Source organism: Cetorhinus maximus, unplaced genomic scaffold (genome assembly GCF_964194155.1).
Source record: "Cetorhinus maximus unplaced genomic scaffold, sCetMax3.hap1.1 HAP1_SCAFFOLD_749, whole genome shotgun sequence".
Classification (NCBI taxonomy): Eukaryota; Metazoa; Chordata; class Chondrichthyes; order Lamniformes; family Cetorhinidae; genus Cetorhinus; species Cetorhinus maximus.
This window is the reverse complement of record NW_027596691.1, coordinates 22411-42534: the sequence shown is the minus strand read 5'-3', so window position 1 is coordinate 42534 and position 20124 is coordinate 22411. Positions and strand designations below refer to the sequence as shown.

The 20124-nt window shown below is 45.2% G+C and overlaps 1 protein-coding gene across 1 annotated transcript; it reads left to right on the top strand.

Moving 5' to 3' along the window:
• The first annotated feature begins 8292 nt into the window (after positions 1-8292).
• Positions 8293-9462, top strand: LOC144674682 (interferon-inducible GTPase 5-like). The gene has a single exon (XM_078535922.1). The coding sequence runs from the start codon at positions 8293-8295 to the stop codon at positions 9460-9462; it is 1170 nt and encodes a 389-aa protein (XP_078392048.1).
• Positions 9463-20124: the final 10662 nt, after the last annotated feature.

Sequence of the window (20124 nt, the reverse complement as noted above, 5' to 3'; positions counted from 1 at the left end):
AGAGATGTGACCTCTGTCCTTGTCTCACTTTACAGATTGTGATGGAAAGCTCAAATCTTTATCGATCTCTAGTCATGCACATTGTGCTAGATGATTCACCAAAGCTGTCCCAGAAACGAGATGGTGCCTGAAAAAAATACCATATGCCAATCTGTCCACCATCAAGTTAGAATTTGAGACAATAAGCGATCACTTTATTTTAAAAAACCATTCACAGGATGTGGGCTTCGTTGGCTGGGCCAGCATTTATTGTCCATCCCTAATCGCCCCTTGAGAAGGTGGTGTTGAGCTGCCTATTTGAACCGCTGCGGTCCATGTGGTGTAGGTACACCCACGGTGCTGTTAGAGAGGGAGTTCCAAGATTTTGACCCAGCGACAGTGAAGGAACGGCGATATATTTCCAAGTCCGGATTTCCACCTTGGCTGGAGAGGCAGAACGGGGGCGGGGGCGGGGGTGGGGTGGCGGGGTGGTGGGTGGTGGGTGGGTGGTGGAGTGGGTGGGCGGGCCGGCGCAGCCTCAGGATAAAGGGTTGGCAATTTCGGACTGAGATGAGGAGAAAGTTCTTCGCTCAGTGCATTGTGAACCTTTGGAATTCCCTGCCCTAAAAAATTGTGGATGCTCAGTCGTTGAGTATATTCAAGACTGAGATTGATACGTTTTTGGATATTAAGGGATATGGGGATATGTCAGGCGAGGAAGTGGAGTGAGGTAGAAGATCAGCTACGATCTTATTGAATGGCGGAGCAGGCCCTTCTGCTCCATGATGGCCCCTTCTTGCCTAATAATCTATTGTCTGACTGATTAAACTTCGCCATTCAGTATAACCTTAGCAGTGCACTCAGCTAAATTGTACAGTGACACACTAAACTCAGGAGCATCTTGGGGGATGAACAATTTGAACCATTTCTTTAAGTAACATTCGTGAATCGTTAAGTGCCAGGCAATGACAATTGCCAACAAGAGAGAATCTAACCATCTCCCCTTGATGTTCAATGACACTACCATCACTGAAACCCCCACTATCAACACCTTGGGAGGGCACCATTGGCCAGAAACTGAACTGGACGAGCCATATAAAATACTATAGCTACAAGAGCTACAGACTGGGAATTCTGAGGTGAGCAACTCACCTCCTGACTTCCCAAAGCCTGTCCACCATCTGCAAGGCACAAGTCAGGAGTGTGATGGAATACTCTTCACTTGCCTATATGAGTGTAGCTCCCACAACACACAAGAAGCTCGACACAATCCAGTTCAAAGCAGCCCGCTTGATTGGCACCACATCCACAAACATTCACTCCCTCCACCACCGACGCACAATGGCAGCAGTGTGCCCCATCTAAAAGATACACTGCAGCAACTCACCAAGGATCCTTTGACAGTACGTCCCAAACCTGCAACCTGCATCGCCTTGAAGGACAAGGGCAGCAGATAAATGGGAACACCACCACCTGGAAGTTCTCCTCCACGTCACATACTATCCTGACTTGGAAGTATATCGCCATTCCTTCACTATCGCTGGAACTCCCTCCCTAACAGCACTGTGGGTGTACCTACAACACAGGGACTGCAGCTGTTCAAACTCTTTCGAGTTATCAACAGTCACAACTCTTTCGAGTACAATCACAGTTCTTGGTTTTCCGGGAGTGGGACATGAACCCACAACCCTCTGATTCAAAGGCGAGGGTGCTATGAACTGAGACACAGCTGACACCTCCCTGCAGCTGTTCAAACTCTTTCGAGTTATCAACAGTCACAGATTGCAACTCTTTCGAGTACAATCACAGTTCTTGGTTTTCTGGGAGTGGGACATGAACCCACAACCCTCTGATTCAAAGGCGAGGGTGCTATGAACTGAGCCACAGCTGACACCTCCCTGCAGCTGTTCAAGAAGGAAGCTCACCACCACCTTCTCAAGAGGCAATTAGGAATGGGCAATAAATGAAAGAATGAAAAAACAATTTTACAACAGGACAAACTATCTTTAAGTTTTAAAAAAAAAGTTTTTAATTTTAACCATACCAATTCCTAGCCCTGTGTAAGCACGTCTAGAGGATTGGGTATTAAATGTCATACATTGATAGAGACAACAAGAAGATGGCCAGTAATCATTGATCATCCCAATAATTTCTTAGTTCCACAGGAAGGTGGGTTGCATGGAGCACATCAACGGTAACAAGCAATTCAGTTGAAGAGAATTAGCTGCTAAATGCCAACTGGAGAAGACAGGGCCTCAGTTTAATGTGTCATCCGAATGTCATCCCTCCGACAGTGCAGCATTCCCTCAGGACTCATCCTCTGACAGTGCAGCACTCCCTCAATACTGATCCTCCGTCAGTGCAGTGCTCCCTCAATACTGACCCTCTGACAGGGCAGCGCTCCCTCAGTACTGACCCTCCGACAGGGCAGCGCTCCCTCAGTACTGACCCTCCGACAGGGCAACACTCATCCTCTGACAGTGCACCACTCCCTCAGCACTGACCCTCCAACAGGCCTGCACTCCCTCAGTACTGACCCTCCGACAGGGCAACACTCATCCTCTGATAGTGCACCACTCCCTCAGCACTGACCCTCCAACAGGCCTGCACTCCCTCAGTACTGACCCAACCCACTCCCTCAACAGTGCAGCACTCCCTCTGCACTGACCCTCCAACAGTGCAGCGCTCCCTTAGTACTCACCCTCTGACAGGGTAGTGCTCCCTGAGTACTGACCCTTCGACAGGGCAGCGTTCCCTCAGTACTGACCCTCCGACAGAGCTGCACTCCCTCAGTACTCACCCTCCAACATTGCAGCATTCCCTCAGTACTCACCCTCCAACATTGCAGCATTCCCTCAGTACTCACCCTCTGTCAGTGCAGCACTCCCTCAGCACTGACTCTCCAACTGTGCAGCACTGCCTCAGTCCTCACCCTCTGACAGTGTTTCACTCCCTCAGTACTGAATCTCCAACAGTGCCAAACTCCCTCAGTATTCACCCTCTGACAGTGCAGCACTCCCTCAATACTGACCCTCCGTCAGTGCAGCGCTCCCTCAGTACTGACCCTCTGACCGGGCATCGCTCCCTCAGTACTGACCCTCCGACAGGGCGGCGCTCCCTCAGTACTCACCCTCCCCACCCCTAACAGTGCAGCACACCCTCAGTACATCTTGCCTTCAGTGCTGACCCTCTAAGAGGCAGCACTCCCTCTGTTCTGACCCCCGCTCCAACACTGCAGCACTCTCTCAGTACTGACCCTCCAACAATACAGTGCTCCTCATTTCTGACCCTCTGACAGTGCAGATCATCCTCAGTGCTGACCCTCTGACAGAGCAGCACTCTCTCAATACTGGCCCTCTGACAGGGCAGCACACCCTCAGTACTGGCACTGAGGAGTGTGAGACTTGATGTTGTGCTCATGTCTTTGGAATGGGACTACAAATCTACAACCTTTTGATTCGGGGGCGAGATTGCTACCCCTTGCACCCTGACTACTATTTAACTGTCGTGTCCCAAGGGGGTGGCCATTTTACTTGACCATGATCATGTCTAAGTGGATGCAACATTTCACAATTGGTTTCTGAGTCAAGTTAGTCACTTTGGATGCCCCTTTGCTTCCATTAACCAATAATTGGCTCAATGAGATGGTGGAGATGTTACATAATAAATATTCTGAGAGGCGACAATGAGTCAATGGAAACTGGGCTGCACCTTTTTCAAATTGACATAGGTGCTTCAGTTAAGTAGTCAGAAGAGATCAATTAGCATTATATAAAAGCTGTGGGAGCATTTAGCAGAGTTGAATGATTGGGTGGTTAGTGAAGGATATTCATCCAGGTAAGTGGATGATGGACCTTCAGTTGAAGGCAAACCGGAAATGTTGGGAGCAATCAGCAGGTTGGGCACTATCTGTGGGGAGAAAGGAGAAAAACAAGTAGAGTTAATGTTTCAGGTTGATGACCTTTTATCAGAACTGAGTAAAGATAGAAATGGAATAGATTTTCAGCAAGTGGAGAGGATTGTTTTCAAAATTGAAATGTAAGTGATTGAAGGATGAGTGGTTTTATGGTGTGGTGTCAAGGGAATTAGTTTTAGGATAAGTAAAGAAACAAAATGTGTCTATAGGTGTGAAGGGCAGAATTTTTAAAGCCGCTGTTGTCTGAATGCTTTTTTTAAAAAAAAAAGTAAAAGTGAAACTGGCAAAAGAAACAAAATGGGGGCAGAGATTAGTCTGAAATTGTTGAACTTTGAAGGCTGTAGGCAGTGTCTGATTTGAGATGAAGTGCTGTTCCTTGGGCTTCACTGGAATAGTGGAGTAGGCTGAGGACAGGTTGGAGTGAGAGTAAGGTAGAGAATTAAAATGGCTGGCAACAATTTTTGTGAACTATTGAGGAAAAAACTCATTGTTCCCCTCATCTCTTGGTCATGGCACTACTATCGTTTTTAGCATGCTTGTTACTTTGGTGAGTGAGGAACCTAAAGGTCTTGAAGTAACATTCCCTTTGCGTTTTTGACAATTTGAATTGCTGAGCAGCTCCTTGTCTGTCCTTCCACTAAACAAATTAGGGAGGCTCTGATTGTTTCCAGTGATCTCAGACTTTTCCAAAACCATTAAAGTTTCTTAGTGAATGAAATGGAATAACATGTCTAAGAGGAAGAAGGCTATTTGTGTTGGATTATTTGAAAGAGCTACCTCTTTGTCCTGTGATAGTGACTGGTAGCGCAGAGCCGATCCTCCTTTAATAAGGCTAATGTTCGTTGGAGCTGTTGGCCTCCAGCCTAAACCAGAAAACAGATTTGAAATTGAGATAGAAATGGTTATTGGGAGAAGGAAGGTGATGTTGGGTCTGTAATTAATTCCCAGTACCTTTTTTATCACGATATAATCTCAGTTGAATAATGCTGTCTTGGTGGAGATATATGTTAAATCTAAATGTGCTAAACACTGCAGTGATAGATTAATCAGGCCATTGAGCAGCTTTTCATAATTAATTTGATTTGAAATCCTATTGATTTTTCCTGACAAATAATGATGCTCATTAATTTGAGTTACTAGTATAAAGTTCTGACTGAGTTTTAATGTTACATTATTTTGCAATGAAAAATCTGACTTTGTTCTAAATTGGATATTCTGGCTTGTTTTTTTTTTTGAGAATCATCCAATCACGTTCCCTAGTACTTAGCTTTTAGATGCTGTCTGGGGTCTTTTAAAACATATAAATGTGATTATAATAGGTTTCCACTTGTGGGGGAGACCAGATTTAGGGATCCTCAGAGTGCGGGAGAGTGTGGAACTCGCTCCCACAGGGAGTGGTTGAGGTGAATAGTGTAGATGTATTTATCCATCTTCCCCCTTTAAATACATTAGGGAAATGGGAATAGAGAGGTATACTGAGTTAGGTGGGAGGAGGCTTGACTGGAGCATTACCACTCGTGTGATTAGGAGGAGTTGTATTAGGTTTCCCTATGTTCCAAAGAAAATATTGATTGATATATTCTCTAGATTCACAATGATTCCTGGGATGAAGAACTGTAGCTATAAGGATAGGCTGGGACTCTTTTGGAGAAAATAAGGCTGAGAAGAGACTAGATAAGAGAGATTCAAGATCCTGAGGGGTATGGACAGGGTAAATAGTGAGAAACTGTTACCACTCAAGAGAACATCAAGAGCTAGAGGGTACAGATTCAAAATAATTGTGGGAAAAGGAGTAAATGTGATGTGAGGAAAATTATTTCACCCAGAGGGTGGTTGGAGTCTTGAACTAACTTCCTGAAAGGTTGGTGGAGGCAGGTTCAACCGCGCTATTCAAAGGGAAATTGGATTGCTCCCTGAAAAGTGTGCGAGGTTACAGGGATAAGGCAGAGGAGTGGGACTATGCAGAATGCTCTTTCAGAGAGACAGTGCAGACACAACGGGCCAAGTGTTGTCCTCTTGCACTGTAAAGATACTTCTGGCATTGTATCATAGTATTTCTTGGATTGATGTGCAAATCAAAGGTTGAATTTGAGTGGTTTGTTTCGTTCTATGCTGTCAGAATTGACTTCCCCTGGTCAGTGACCCTGATAGCCTGCTTGAGATCTTTTGAAGAAATGATTTACCCGCACACTAACATAGACAACTGGTCATAGAGGGCCCTGTGCCTTGCGGTTGTCCTCTCTACATCTGAGTAGAAATGGGTTTGGTTGACTTCTTACATATGGGACTTGCCTCCATCAGATGTAATTAATCCTGCATTTATTTACACTGCCGTCCAGCTGAATGCTAGACCATCACGGTTGACCATCTGCAGGCTAAACAGTTTCTGCATTTGTACAGCACGGGGAGGCCATTCAGCCCACCCTGCATGTACTGACTCTTATCTGATTAGTTCCGCTCTTGCGGTGTTCCCTGTAGCCTTAAAGTTCCACAAATAGGAATATTCATTTTAGAATCTGCTACTGCCATCATTTCACAACCGTTTTTTAAAAAAACTTTCTCGTGTTGCTACGGTATTTTCAGCAATCCCCCGTTTAAAATCTAACTCTGCTGCCATTGAACGGTTTGTGATATTTTTTTCAGAACCTCAATATCCTCTTAAGCTTCTCCATGCTCAAGAGAGCAATCCCAGCTTCTCCACGTTTTTCCTGTACGAGTAAAAGCTGATGATACCAAGGACTAGGAACAGATTTTAGTTGAGGCGGGGGGAGGGGTTGGAGGAGAAGTGTGAAGAACATTTTTATTTTTTAACACTGCGAGTGTGGTGCCCGTGAGGGGTGGTGGAAGTGGTGGGGATGAGTGATTTCAAAAGTGGTGGCATTTTTTTCCCCCCAAGCCTCAGTTTTGATGTGATCCAATTTTTGTTAACCACTCCACGGCAAACTCGAGGGTAGAATCGGAAGAGTTTATTTTACACGTACAAAGCAGGAAGGAGGGTTTGCCACAACACCCACCCGCCCCCCCCCCCCCCCCCGACTTTTACATTCATACAAAAGAGGGATAAAGGAAGAAGTACAGGGCAAAGACCACAGAAAATAAAAATTATTTCACTGGACTCCAGAATCAAAGGTCCAATGATGTATTCCTTTCAGAGTCGGCAGGTTGAAGACTAATCCTGGATAATTCGCTTTTCCAGTGCGCAGAACTTCTATGATGAGATGAATTAGTCTTGTAGGCGCTGGTGCAGTAAGTTCTGGTAGAAACAGTGTAGATGGGGGGGCTAGGGTCATTTAAACTTGGACAGAGTCCTGGCTCTGCTGCCACTTGCTCTATGGAAGATAGCAATCTGCTTCGCAGTTCCACAAGGCAGGGTAACTGGTTCTCCCAGCTAGGATGCTGGGGAAATCATGTGATATTACTCCCACTTCTCCACTTTGGTTCGGACAAAGGATTTATTTATATTCCTTAGTCTGCATTCTTGATGGTTAATGTTTCAACCATTAATCATTCCAAGAGGTTTTGGGGTCCTTTGAACTATCAGACTGGTCTTCTCTGTTGGCCAGGCCTTGGCCTCAGAAATGTAATTGGTCTTTGTACAATTCCCTTGGATTTGATCTTTGCAGTCACAACAATCATTGGCATCTCTTCAGAGATAACGAGGTGGCAGCTGTTCTGAGTGCCAGGAAGTTACTTTTGTTTGAGTCAGCCAGCAATGGCTCCAGTCATTTGAAAGCCTTTATCCAGTTTTTTTAAGTATGTAACTTAGCGATTTAAGTTTTATAAAAATAGTGAGATCTTGGCTACAGGACAGCAGAATATGCAGGACTACAGGGGAATGGCACTAGTTGAATTGCTCAGTTGACAGATCGAATGGCCTCCTTGCGTGCTAGTCTGCTAGATACAACAACAAGATTTGTCTCACAAGAGATTAAAATCAGGCCTCCATCTATACAAAGTGACCTGTCTGTTTCCTCAAGGCCTGAGAAAAAGGTGACTTCCCTCAGTTGGCATTGATTTAAATTTTCTTCTTCATTCATGGGGCGTGGGTATCAGAATTAACGGCATGTAGGCCAGACCAGGTAAGGACAGCGGCAGATTTCCTTCCCGAAAGGGCATTAGTGAACCAGATCGGTTCGTGGCCGTCAATAGATTTTTAGTTCCAGATTTTTATGGAATTCTAATTCCACCAACCCGGGCCCATACAGCATTGCCCTGTGTCTCTGGATTACTAGTGCCATCCATTATGTGGCACCTCCACTCCCTCTCTCCTCCCACGTGTTGTTTGTGGGTCTAAGAAACGGAAGGAGGACTCTTGGAGATCATCGGTGTGTTCATTCTTTGTTCTACGCTGTAGATTAGATTATAATTCTGGTTTATTTTTCTCTCAGTTTACGAGCATGGATTTGGAAATTGAGGGGATAATAGGAAGATTTTCAGATGCCATGAGCCGTGGCGGGATATCCGAAGTGGCATCTTTGGTGAAAGCTGAGAGGAGCAGATTGGAAAGCGTGACGGTTCATGTGGCGGTCACCGGGACCCCGAGAGCGGGGAAGTCTGCTTTCATTAATTCAGTCATGGGTTACAAGGATGGCGAAGATGGCGCGGCACCCACCGGCCCCGCCCAACAGGTGACCAAGCCGGTGCCTTACAGCCGGCTGGGGAACCCCAGCTCCGTGTTTTGGGAGCTGCCCAGCGTTCGGGGACCCGGCTTCTCGTCGGGCAACTACCTGAAGGCGGTGGAGGTCGACAAGTACGTCGGCTTCTTCATCCTGTCATCGACGTGGTTCACGTGGGAGGTCGCAACCCTTGCCAGCGAGCTCAGGCGGGTTGGCAAGCAGTTCTACCTCATCCGCACCAAGATTGACTTGGGCCCTCCTGGCTACAGGGAGAAGGAGTTCGTTGAGGACGTCCTGAATGTTTTCACCGTCGACTACTTTGCAAACCTGGACATTGAATACGCGATTGCTCACTTCTTCTGTGCCTCCTCCCACCAGGTTGACCGGTTCGACTTTCTGGAGTGCGTCCAGGCTCTGCAGAGAAATTCCTCTCCCCCACTCCAGAAACACGCCCTGCTGCTCTCCCTGCACTACCTGGCCAACAAGATGGAGCTGAAGGACTCTCTGAGGGAGTTCATTCCGGTGTCGGCGATCTACAGCTGCCTCATCAACCCCATCCCGGTCGAGCAGCTGCCTTACCAGGCCAATGTCCACTTTCTGTACAACGAGATCCGGCTTTACCGCGTCCTGTTAGGGTTGGACTACCCGGCCTTGAGCAAAAGGGCCAAGCTGGTTCGCCAGCCGACCTTTGTCCTCTCGGATGAGATCCAGACCACGATGGCGAAGATGCTGACGGAGAAGGGCGTTTCGGAGGAGCTGCTGAAGTGGACGGAGATAAACGTGTCGGTCCCCAACAGCTACGTGAAGTGGATTCCCTTCCTCGAGACGCTGCCTGGAGGGAAGCTGCCTGGGGCTTCCACCATCCGCTTGTTGGATACCATGCTGCAGAAGTTTACGGACGATGCCTGCCGTGTTCAGAGGAAAATGGAGGATGTACTGAAGGGTGAATAACATTGTTTGAGGCCCAACAATCTAATGGTGTTAGGTACAAATGAAGGGAGAGGAAACCTCAACTTCAGTATCAAAGGCATCCTCTGGTGGGTGACGTGGCTTAATTCCCTATTCTTTTCCTCCATAGTCTGCAATGTAACCTTTGTTGCAGAGGCATTCCATGCTCTGCCAGTCCAAGATTGTTAATGCACAATGCATTCTCTTCAAGTACAAAACATAGCCATTTCATCCCAAGACCTTCACCTGTCACAACTAACTAAATGAGATTGGCTTGCAGATGAAATTCTACTTGGCAGTCTACATGGGCATGGGCCAAAATTGAAGGCTAGGCACTACAAGACTCGTATTTCACTGCAGCTGGTAGCTACCATGCTAGCTGGGTGTGAGGTTTCGCTTAAGCACATTACTGCAACCATCCAGCTGCTGTCAATGCAACATATTGACTGACCCTCTTTGTCTGAATGAGCAACATAATCCAGATGTGTTTTCTTTTGTAAGTTTAAGCTGTATTGTACATCCAAGTGTTGATGCAATATTGGGGATCATTTCTTCTATCCTTCCCATATTAAAAGTAGCAATAGCTCTTGTAGATGTTGTAATAGTAAACACCATCATTAAACAGCTGATGACGGTCTTTGGAAACCCTAGTGTAGATTGAATTGCTGACTCTCCACTTTTAAAGGTGATGGGCATGATATTTTTGACTTAAACCGGAGTCCAGTGTGGTTGTCGAGCAACACTTCAATTTTAAATAAAATTTGAACCTTTGTTTCACGCACATCAACACTAATTGAGCCCAATATTTTGGCAGAATGGCTGACTATTGACGGCACTGCTTTGTTTTCCTCTCCTCCCAACAGGAGGAGATATTAGAAACTTGTCACTGCAGGGGGAGTTGGTGGGTGAAAGGCCAGGATTCAAAAAGGAAATGCCAAGTGTGTGCAAAAGAAATGGAAGATGTGATTTCTGAGCAATGCAAGTAAACTCACTTTTTTTGCTGAAAATGTAAACAAAGCTGTTTCTTGTACAGATTACAGCTGAGTGAGTCTCATTTTATTTCACGAAAGGAATGCTATTGGGAGTGTCAAAATTCGCACAACTTAACGTTTCAGTCTATTTCCAATTGATAACTGAACTCACTACGGTTATTTGAGAAACTTCAGAATTTAAATAAAATTATTAATGTGTACAGTGACTGTTATCTGACTTTTCAAAGTAGCTTTAGTGAAGGGTTTAACTGCAGTTGACTTTTTAAAAATTTTTTTAAAAAAGCTTCAACATTTTGTTAACTGCTGCATGTAACCTGTTTGTCGTCCAGTTTTTCATTTTCCAGTTTTGTTCAAGAATTTCCTGTAAATACTGTTTTCATAAATGCAGGTTTGTATGTGGGTCATCAAAGACTTTTGTATTGGAGCTGTCTGTCACCCGTGAGGAATTGATTTATTAAAATGAATAACTTATGCAATTTATCCTGGAGTCAGCTACCTTGGAATTTTTTTCTCTATGATAACTGTGTAGTTATGTTTCTGTAAAACTGGATTAGGTATACACACGTTCCCAAACCCTGGATAACTTTAAAAGCAATTTTTGTTTTGATTTGCAGCATAGTGAAGCTATTTGGCCCATGTCTGTGCCAACTGGGTTTGGTCCCTAGCCTTGTGGGTTACAGCATGACACGCAGATTTCCAAGTGTACTTTTTGGGGAAGTGGTGGTGTAGTGGTATTGTCACCAGGCTGGTATTCCAGAGACTTAGGGTAATGCTCTGGGGCCCTAGGTTCAAATCCCAATGGTGAAATTTGAAGTCAATTTATAAAATAAAATAGACTCCATGTCTGACCATTTTTCTTGTTGTAAAATCCCATCTGGTTCACTGACCTTCAGATGTCCTTATCTGGCCTACATGTGACGCCAGATCCACAGCAACGTGGTTGACTCTTCATGTCTGAACAATGTCAGTTAGGGATGGGCAATAAATGCTGACCAGGCCAGCGATGTCCACATCCAATAAATGTGTATAAGGTTGCTGCCTGTACCCCATCACATGAATTTCTAAAAATTCATTCATGGGATGTGGGCTATGCTGGCTGGGCCAGCATTTATTGCCCATCCCTAGTCGCCCTTCAGGGTGGTAGTGAGCTGCCTTGTGGTACAGATACACTCAGTGCTGTTAGGGAGGGAGTTCCAGGAGTTTGACCCAATGACAGTGAAGGAATGGCTGATATATTTCCAACTCGGGATGGTGAGTGACAATGATGGGCACTTCCAGGTGGTGGTATTCCCATGTCTGCTGCCCTTGTCCTTCTAGGTAGTGGTGGTTGTGGGTTTGGAAGGTGCTTTGAAGGGGATTTGGTGAATTCCTGCAGTGCGTCTTGTAGATGGTACATATTGCTGCTACTGTCGGTGGTGGAGGGAGTGAATGTTTGTGGATGGGGTGCCAATCAAGCGGGGCTGCTTTGTCCTGGATGGTGTCGAGCTTCTTGAGTGTTGTGGGAGCTGCACTCATCCAGACAATTGGAGTATTCCATCACACTCCTGACTTGTGCCTTGCAGATGGTGGACAAGCTTTGGAGTCAGGATATGAGTTACTTGTCACATGGTACCTGGCCTCTGACCTCTCGTAGCCACAATATTTATATGGATAGTTCCGTTTCTATGCCCATCTAATCCTTCTGCCAATGACATTAAATTTGTCTCCTGGTTGTTGAAGGACACCAACATTCCCCTTGGTGAGGTCAATCTGTGGGCAATGGTGGGCAGGTAGCAAATGATCCATTCAGAGGGGTGTCTTCACTTGGTGTACCTTTCTCTTTGAAGGCCAAGTGACAGGTTCTGTCTCAGGCATTGCACCATGAAGCTGCCAAGTGACATTGGGGATTGTTGCCACTGGCCATTTGTGGCATAGCATACCAACCTAAAATAATTGACTTCCATGTGCAATTGTCGATGGTTAGGGCCTTCGTGTCATGGCTACAATTATCCCTGAACCATAGCTTTTGCTGTCCACTAGTAATTTGGGTCCATGTACCTTGCTACACGGAAGGTCCTTGGGAGTGTGGCCATCTTCCATTGTTATAACCACAGCCGGTGTTAATTGCTGAGCAAACCAAATCTCAGGGAAACTTGTCTTATGGACTATACCCTTTGTTTTGTATTCTGAAAACAAGGCGATGTACCGATCTTAGTAAGAAGTCCAGTAATGCTTTTACTTTTATTTCTTAAAATCCCAAAAGTTTTATTAGCAACAATAAAAGGAAACACAAGATTAGTTACACCATTAATGTTAGTTTTTAAAAAACATTCCCCAAAAAAAAGCAAAATTCTACTTGGTCAATCCCACAAGTAAACACCTCCCAGGCAACACCTCCCAGGCAACAGTCCCTTTATAGATGGTTAACTATAAAATCCAGTAATATTACACAAAGCGAAGTGTTGTAGCTTTAATAAAGGCATAGCACATGACCTCTAACCTCTTCCACTCTACGTAGGAATCCACTTCAGAATAAAACTGCTTGTTGCAGCCCAGGACTTTTCTGTTGACTGAATGGCCGGTTCAAATGGCAAGCTCTCCGGGCCCAGAGTTCCAGCTATCTCTAATCCTAAACTCTTTCCCCTTCCATCCCGGTTCCACTGTTCTCACACCTTTGAAACTCAAATCCTTCCACACAAAATCTTTTTATGTTTCTGTCTTGTCTGCTTTTTGGGTCAATAAAATATCGTCACCCCACTACTCTACCTATGGAACTCCCTGCGAAATGTAAAGATGTTTTTTGGTACCTCTGACTCCCCTTTGATATTCAAACAAACTCTCAACTTCTCTAAAAATGCAAATTTTAGATCTAACCTAGTTACTTGTACCTCAAGCTTAACACCCCTATCCTTTCCATCTTTCAAAACCTAAAGACAACCTGACTCCAATTAATCTCCTGCACGCGCACGTATCAACGCAATTAGGCAGTCCTCTCAAATACAGAGGTCCTTGAGGAAATGGGTACTTCATATCCACTCTGCATCATGGCCCTCTCCATTATAGATAAAATGCTTAACTTTGTACATCACTTACATTCTATTCCTTGGTCTCCTCTGTTCCAAATAAAGCGAAACAGCGAACATTTCCTTTGGGGAAGCCCCTTTGGAAGGGCCAGATTTAAGGTGAGATCGCAGCCAATAAATTGGGTTCCGTTTTAGATAGGAAGCCTGCGAGTTTGAAGTGGGCGTGGAGGATTCTGACGACTAAACCTCAAAGTTTTGCATTTTGGCGAACAAAGAATATCATTACCACGTTGATGAGTTCCTCTGGGTAGCGTCTATGCTAGCAGAATGATTTAATATGCTACAACATCAGCACATTTGGCATCTGGACTTCCCAATGTATGGTGTGTTTGGGGGCAAAAAATCTGAAAAATGAGTCTCAAATGTCCAACCACCTCTATGCAGAATCCCTCAAAAGCATAATTATGCGTAATCATTCCTGCAGTTTATTTTCTTAAACTAGAAAGGCCATCCAACACCAGCTTCCTCTTCCCAAGCCAATATGCCCAGTGGTGAGGCGCAAATCACTCCAAACCCACTCTGGTGCGCAGGACAGTTCTTTGAAATGCCTGATACCAGACTCTGGAAGCAACTGCTGTACTCAGAACTCAGTGGAGGCAGGAGACACTTCAATGACGCTTCTCCTCCCCACCCCACCGCCCCCCCCCACACCACCCCCCCCACCTCCCCCGCCCCAAGTAACACCGACTCATGGGAGTCCCTGGCTTGTGACCGACCAAAATGGATGGAGGAGGTTCTTTTGTGAAGGTGAAGCCCAGGCGTCCGAAAGAGCGCGCAAACCCACAGGGGAGCCATCTGCCCCACCCTTCAATCGCCAGCCGCCTCTGCATGTGGCACAGTCTGCAGATCGTACGCTGGGCTTCTCAGCCATCTTAGACCCCATTGGACTGGAGTGGAGCAAGTCATCCTTGACACTGAAGGTCTGCCCAAGTAGGAGATGTTAAATCACTACACAAATAATCACCTCCTTTCAAAATATTAAACAGGAATTTTATCCAAATAAACATTTTAAAGTTTTCCCCTCTAGCATTTCATGTAAATAGTTTTTAAAAGTAATGCACGCACTGATGAGGGTTGAACCAGAACATTCAGTGACTCGTCTGTCTCAGTGCCATTATATTCCAGCTACCAAGGAGCCTTTGATATCTATTTAGACAGTGAAAATACAGCTGTAAGTGAATGGATATTGAGTCTTAAACCCAAAAAGGCTGGAAGAGGTTGAGACCTTTTGAATGGAAACTCCGATGGGGAATTCGGGAGAAACTTCCTTTCCCAGCGAGTGGTAAGAATGTGGAAATCGCTACCACCGGGAGGAGTTGAGGTGGACAGCATAGATATGTTTAAAGGGAAGTTGGAGAGACATTAGAGAGAAAGAAACAGAAGGATGTGGTATGCGGGTGGGAGGAGACTCATGTGGAGCAGAAATACTGGCATGCAGCAGATGGGCCGAATGGTCTGTTTCTGTGCTGCTGTCGTGTAGAAAAGTCGTCCCTTTCAAATAAAAACCCTATGGATAAATTTAATCATGTGAAATGTGTAATTGTTTAAAGCATCGATTTGCTTGCTAGAAGTTTCAATGAGTTGAAAAAGCAAATGGAAATTTGTGTGGAAAGTTTTTGGATATATGTAGGAAAAGAGACTTTAACATTTTGTTCAATAGTAGGGTATAAGGCCACAAATGATAGTCAATGAGCCATTACCGCTTAGAAGGGAGGCCATTTGGCCTATCGAGTCCATGCTGGTCCTCTGTAGAGCAATCCAGTCATTCCCATTCCCCCGACTCTATCACCGCACCCCTGCAAGTTTATTTCCATCAGGTTCCCACCCAATTTCCTTTTGAAATCATTCATCGTCTCTGCTTCCACTACCCTCGTGGGCAGCGAGTTCATTACCACTCGCTGTGCAAAAAAGTTCTTCCTCACATCTCCCCCGCATCCCCTGTGCAAAACCTCAAGTCTATGTCTCCTGTACCTCGCTCATGGGAACAGCTTTACTTTGTCTGCTTTATCTAAACCTGCCCTAATCTTATTCACCTCTAATAGTGGTGATTTTAACATTTTTTCCCCATAGGAAATATTGACATGATTGGAACATTAGAACATAACAAATAGGAACAGGAGTGGACCATTCAGCCCCTCGAGCCTGCTCCGCCATTCAATAAGATCATGACTGATCCTCTTGTGTTTCAATTTCCACATCCCCATCTAACCCCGGCAACCTTTGATTCCCTTGCCTCACAAGAATCTGTCCACCTCTGCCTTAAAAATATTCAATTACTCCGGCTCCACCATCTTCTGAGGCAGAGAATTCGAAAGTCGCACAACCCTCTGAGAGAAAAAAAATTCTCCTCATCTCTGTCCTAAAAGGGCCACCTCTAATTTTAAAACAGTGCCCCCTAGTTCTGGACTCACCCATAAGAGGAAACATCCTTTCGACATCCACCTTGTCAAGGCCGTTCGGGATCTTGTATACACTTCAATCAAGTCACCCTGATTTTTGAAAACAAAACCTGACTGTATACCCAGCATTGCTTGTTGGCTAGCAGCCTGGCCACAGGGTCAGAGGTTGTGGATTCAAGGCCCAGTCCAGTGACTCGAGCCCATAAGCTGGGCTGACACTCCTGATGCAGTGCTGAGGGAATGCTGCACTCCCGTATGAGGCTTTCAACCGAGGGCCCCCCATCTGCCCTCTCGGCTGGATGTAAAGGATTGCAAGGGTACTATTCCGAAGAAGAACAGGGGAATTATCCCTACTGTGCCATGAGCATTTATCTCTTGGCCAATGACACTGAAAAAAGCAGTAATCACATTGGTAATGCGACAGTGCTTACACTTCAAAAGTACTTCAATGACTTGTAAAGTACTTTGGGATGTCATGAAAGGTGCTTTATAAAGGCATCATATCTACCAAATTGTTTAGAATAGAGAAGAGTTGTGTATTGCTGAGGAGACATGCTGCGAAGATTTTCGTCTTGCACTTAGCAGATTGGTCAAGGTGTTACTTTGGACAATGCACCAAGGGAACTGTTTCCCCCCAGGCTTTTGTTTAATTCAAAAAAAGGCGTAATGTCTGGACATGTTCCTTTTGCCTGCAGAGGACAGGTTCCTGTTTCTGAATATATGTCGCTTCTGCTAAATCTTCTTGATCGGAACTCGTGTCCCCTGAGCGTTAACCTGGACCGCTGGATTACTAGCCCAGTGACAGTACCACTACACTGCCATCTCCCCCGAAACTCTTTGGGCTACATTTAAGTTTTTAGTGGGTGGTTGCACCTCAAGAAATTTTAGTGACTCTTGATGGCCTGTGTTGACAACTCTTGTTTGGACATGGAGGTAATTATTTGGCCTTGATCAACCATCCTGGCGTTGACCGTTGATTAACTTGCCTTCATATTTCCCCCCAATTTTTCAGAAATAAGATGAGGTTATGTTCTTTTTTAGCCAGCTTAATGCCTTTTAAGGAAATGTGTCCTCTTTTTCAATCCTCTTAATGCTTCTTAGGAAGATATTTTCCCTTTTTCCATATCTTAATGCCTTTTAAAGAAGATATTTTCCTTTGTTCAATTATCTTAATGCCTTTTGAGAAATGCTCTCTTTTTCAGTCATGTTAATGCCTTATAATATGCCGCCTCCATGCATTTGAGGAGATATTTGATCATCTTAATCCTTGTTAAGAAGCTTTTCACAATTCTCCAGATTTTGGGAAGGTTCCATTAGATAGGCATATAGCAAATGTGATTCCTTTATTCAAGAAGGGAGGGAGACAGGAAGCAGGAAACTACAGGTTCGTTAGCTTAACATCTGTCATAGGGAAAATGTTAGAAGCTATTATTAAGGATGTTATAGCAAGGCATTTAGAAAAACTCAAACCAGTCAGGCAGAGTCAACATGGTGTTTTGAAAGGGGAATCATGTTTAACCAATTTATTGGCCTTCTTTGAAGGAGCCACATGTGCTATGGATAAAGGGGAACCGGTAGATGTACTGTACTTAGATTTTCAGATGGCATTTGATAAAGTGCCACACAAACGCTATTGTGGAAAATAAAAGCTCGTGGGTGTAGGGATGTATTGACATGGATAGAAGATTGGCTGGCTAACAGGAAACAGAGGGTAGCCATAAATGGATTTTCTCTGGTTGGCAGGATGTGACGAGTGTTCTGCCGCAGGGATCAATGCTGGGACCTCAACTTTTTACAAATTACGTAAATGACTTGGATGAAGGGGCAGATGGTTTGGTGGCTACATTTGCTGCCGACACAAAGATAGGTAAGAAAGTAAGCTGTGAAGAGGACATAAAGAGGGAGACATAGATAGGTTAAGTGAGTGGACAAAGACCAGGCAAATGGAGTACAATGTGGGCAAATGTAAAATTGTTCATTTTGGCAGGAAGAATAAAAAAGAAGCATATTATCTAAATGGTGAGAGATTGCAGAGATCTAAGATTCTGGATGATCTGGGTGTCCTAGTGCATGAATCACAAAAGGTTAGTATGCAGATACAACAAGTGATTAGGAAAGCTAATAGAATGTAATAGTTTATGAGAGGTGAATTGAATACAAAAGTAGGGAGGTTATACTTCAGTTGTACAGGGCATTGGTGAGACCACGCCTGGAGAACTGTGTACAGTATTGGTCACCTTATTTAAGGAAGGTTGTAAGTGCATTGGAAGCAGTTCAGTGAAGGTTTACTAGACTAATACCAAGAATGGGTGGGTGTCTTATGAGGAAACATTGGACAGCTTAGGTTTGTATCCGCTGGAGTTTAGAAGAGTAAGAGGTGACTTGATCGAAACATTTATGATCCTGAGGGGTCAGTGGATGTGGAAAGGATGTTTTCTCGTGGGAGAATCTAGAACTAGGGGTCACTATTTAAAAATAAGGGGTCGCTCATTTAAGACAGAGATGAGGAGAAATTTTTTCTCTCGGAGGGTGGTGGGTCATGAAACTCTCTTATTTGAAAGGCGGTGGAAGCAAGGTTTTTTAATATTTTTAAGGCAGAGCTACATAGATTCTTGATTGACAAGGGGGTGACAGGTTATCAGGGGTAGGAGGAGGTTACAGTCAGATCAGCCATGATTTTATTGAATGGCGGAGCAGACTTGAAGGGTCTTGTGGCCTACTCCTGCTCCTAGTTCATATGTTTGTATATGTCCTCATTTTGGTTATCTTAATGCATTTAAGAAGATATGTTCCCTTTTTCAGTCATCTCAATGCCTTCTGAGAAAATATGTTCTGTATCTTAATGCATTTTAGAACATTTGTCCTCTTTTCCAGTCATTTGGGAAGATGTGTTCTATTTATCAATCATCTTAATGCCTTTTGAGAAAATATGTCCTTTTTAGTCATCTCATGGCCTTTTAAGAAGATGTGCTCTCCTTTTGCGAATGCCTTTTAAGATGTTCTCTTTTTCAGTCATCTTAATGTCTTCATCTTCATGTCTTTTGAGAAGATAGGTCCCCATATCCTTCAACATGTTAATGCCTTTTTGCGACGCATTTTTGGGGAAAGGGGCTTGTAATGGCTGGAGGGGCCGAATAACCACCCCAACCACGTGGTCCTCATTTTGAATTCCGACCGTTGGCGGGAAAGCTCGAGCCGCCCGCCGCCCGCGCGGGGTCTGGAGGTGGTGGGAAGCTGATTGGACGGCGGGCCGCCGCCGCGCGATGGACGAAGCAGAAACGCCCGCCGTGATTGGTCACGGGGGCGTGGCGATGGCTGTCCGCGCCCCCTCCCTGCGGCCGCCCCGGTATTTAAGCCGTTATATGGAGGGGGAAGCGACGCCATTTGAGGATGTGAGGGGCTGGTCATGGAATAAAGTAGAAATAAAACATTATAAGAGGGAACACTGTTTTTGAAATAAGGTTACTCTAATCAGGAGAGGCTCCCCTTTGTTTTAAAAAGTGAAATAAAAGGCAGCCAGGACCTCGTTGGGATGCCAGTTTAGGCAGGGTCAAAGGTCACCCAAACATTGGCCAACTAATGTGGCTCTGACTGCATGTCAGAACTGTTGGACTTAAATGAAAAGTTTCCCTCTTAAGAGGAAAGATAGGCTTTAAGAGATAGGAGAGGTTGCGACGTAGTGGTAGAGCAAGTCAGTGAAGCGTGTCAGGTTGGAGGTAGGCAAGTGACCAGTGGTAGGCTGAAGAGTTGAAATAAGGCAGTAAAGGGTCTCAGAGCACCAAAGGTCCAGGTAAGACGAAATGGCAGGAGTTACGTGCACGCACACACACCATCATCATCATCATCACACCATCATCATTGCATGTGGGGCAAAAGGGAGAACGGCGCCAATTTCACTTGGGATTCGCCGAGTGCCCCTCACTCAAAGGGAGCCAGGGCGACGCCCTGGAGTGAATTGCTTTGGCGTTGCACCCTTCAGCCACCTTGCGGAGCCCTGGCCAACGTTGGCGCGTGGGAGATTTGGGTGCCCCACACCCGAAACGCGGCAAGCTGCCCCGCTGGCAGCAGCAAGCAATAAAGGGCAGCGAATGGCATGTCGGCTCTTCCCTTGCGAGGGAGGTGCTGTTTTAAGAGTAAGGAAGTTTTGCCCCCATTATACAAAGCCTCGGCGAGACCACGCCTGGAGCACATGTGCACAAGTTTCAGTCTCCT

Excerpts from the sequence above, each read along its gene's own strand:
- LOC144674682 (XM_078535922.1), top strand. The coding sequence starts at position 8,293 with ATGGATTTGGAAATTGAGGGGATAATAGGAAGATTTTCAGATGCCATG.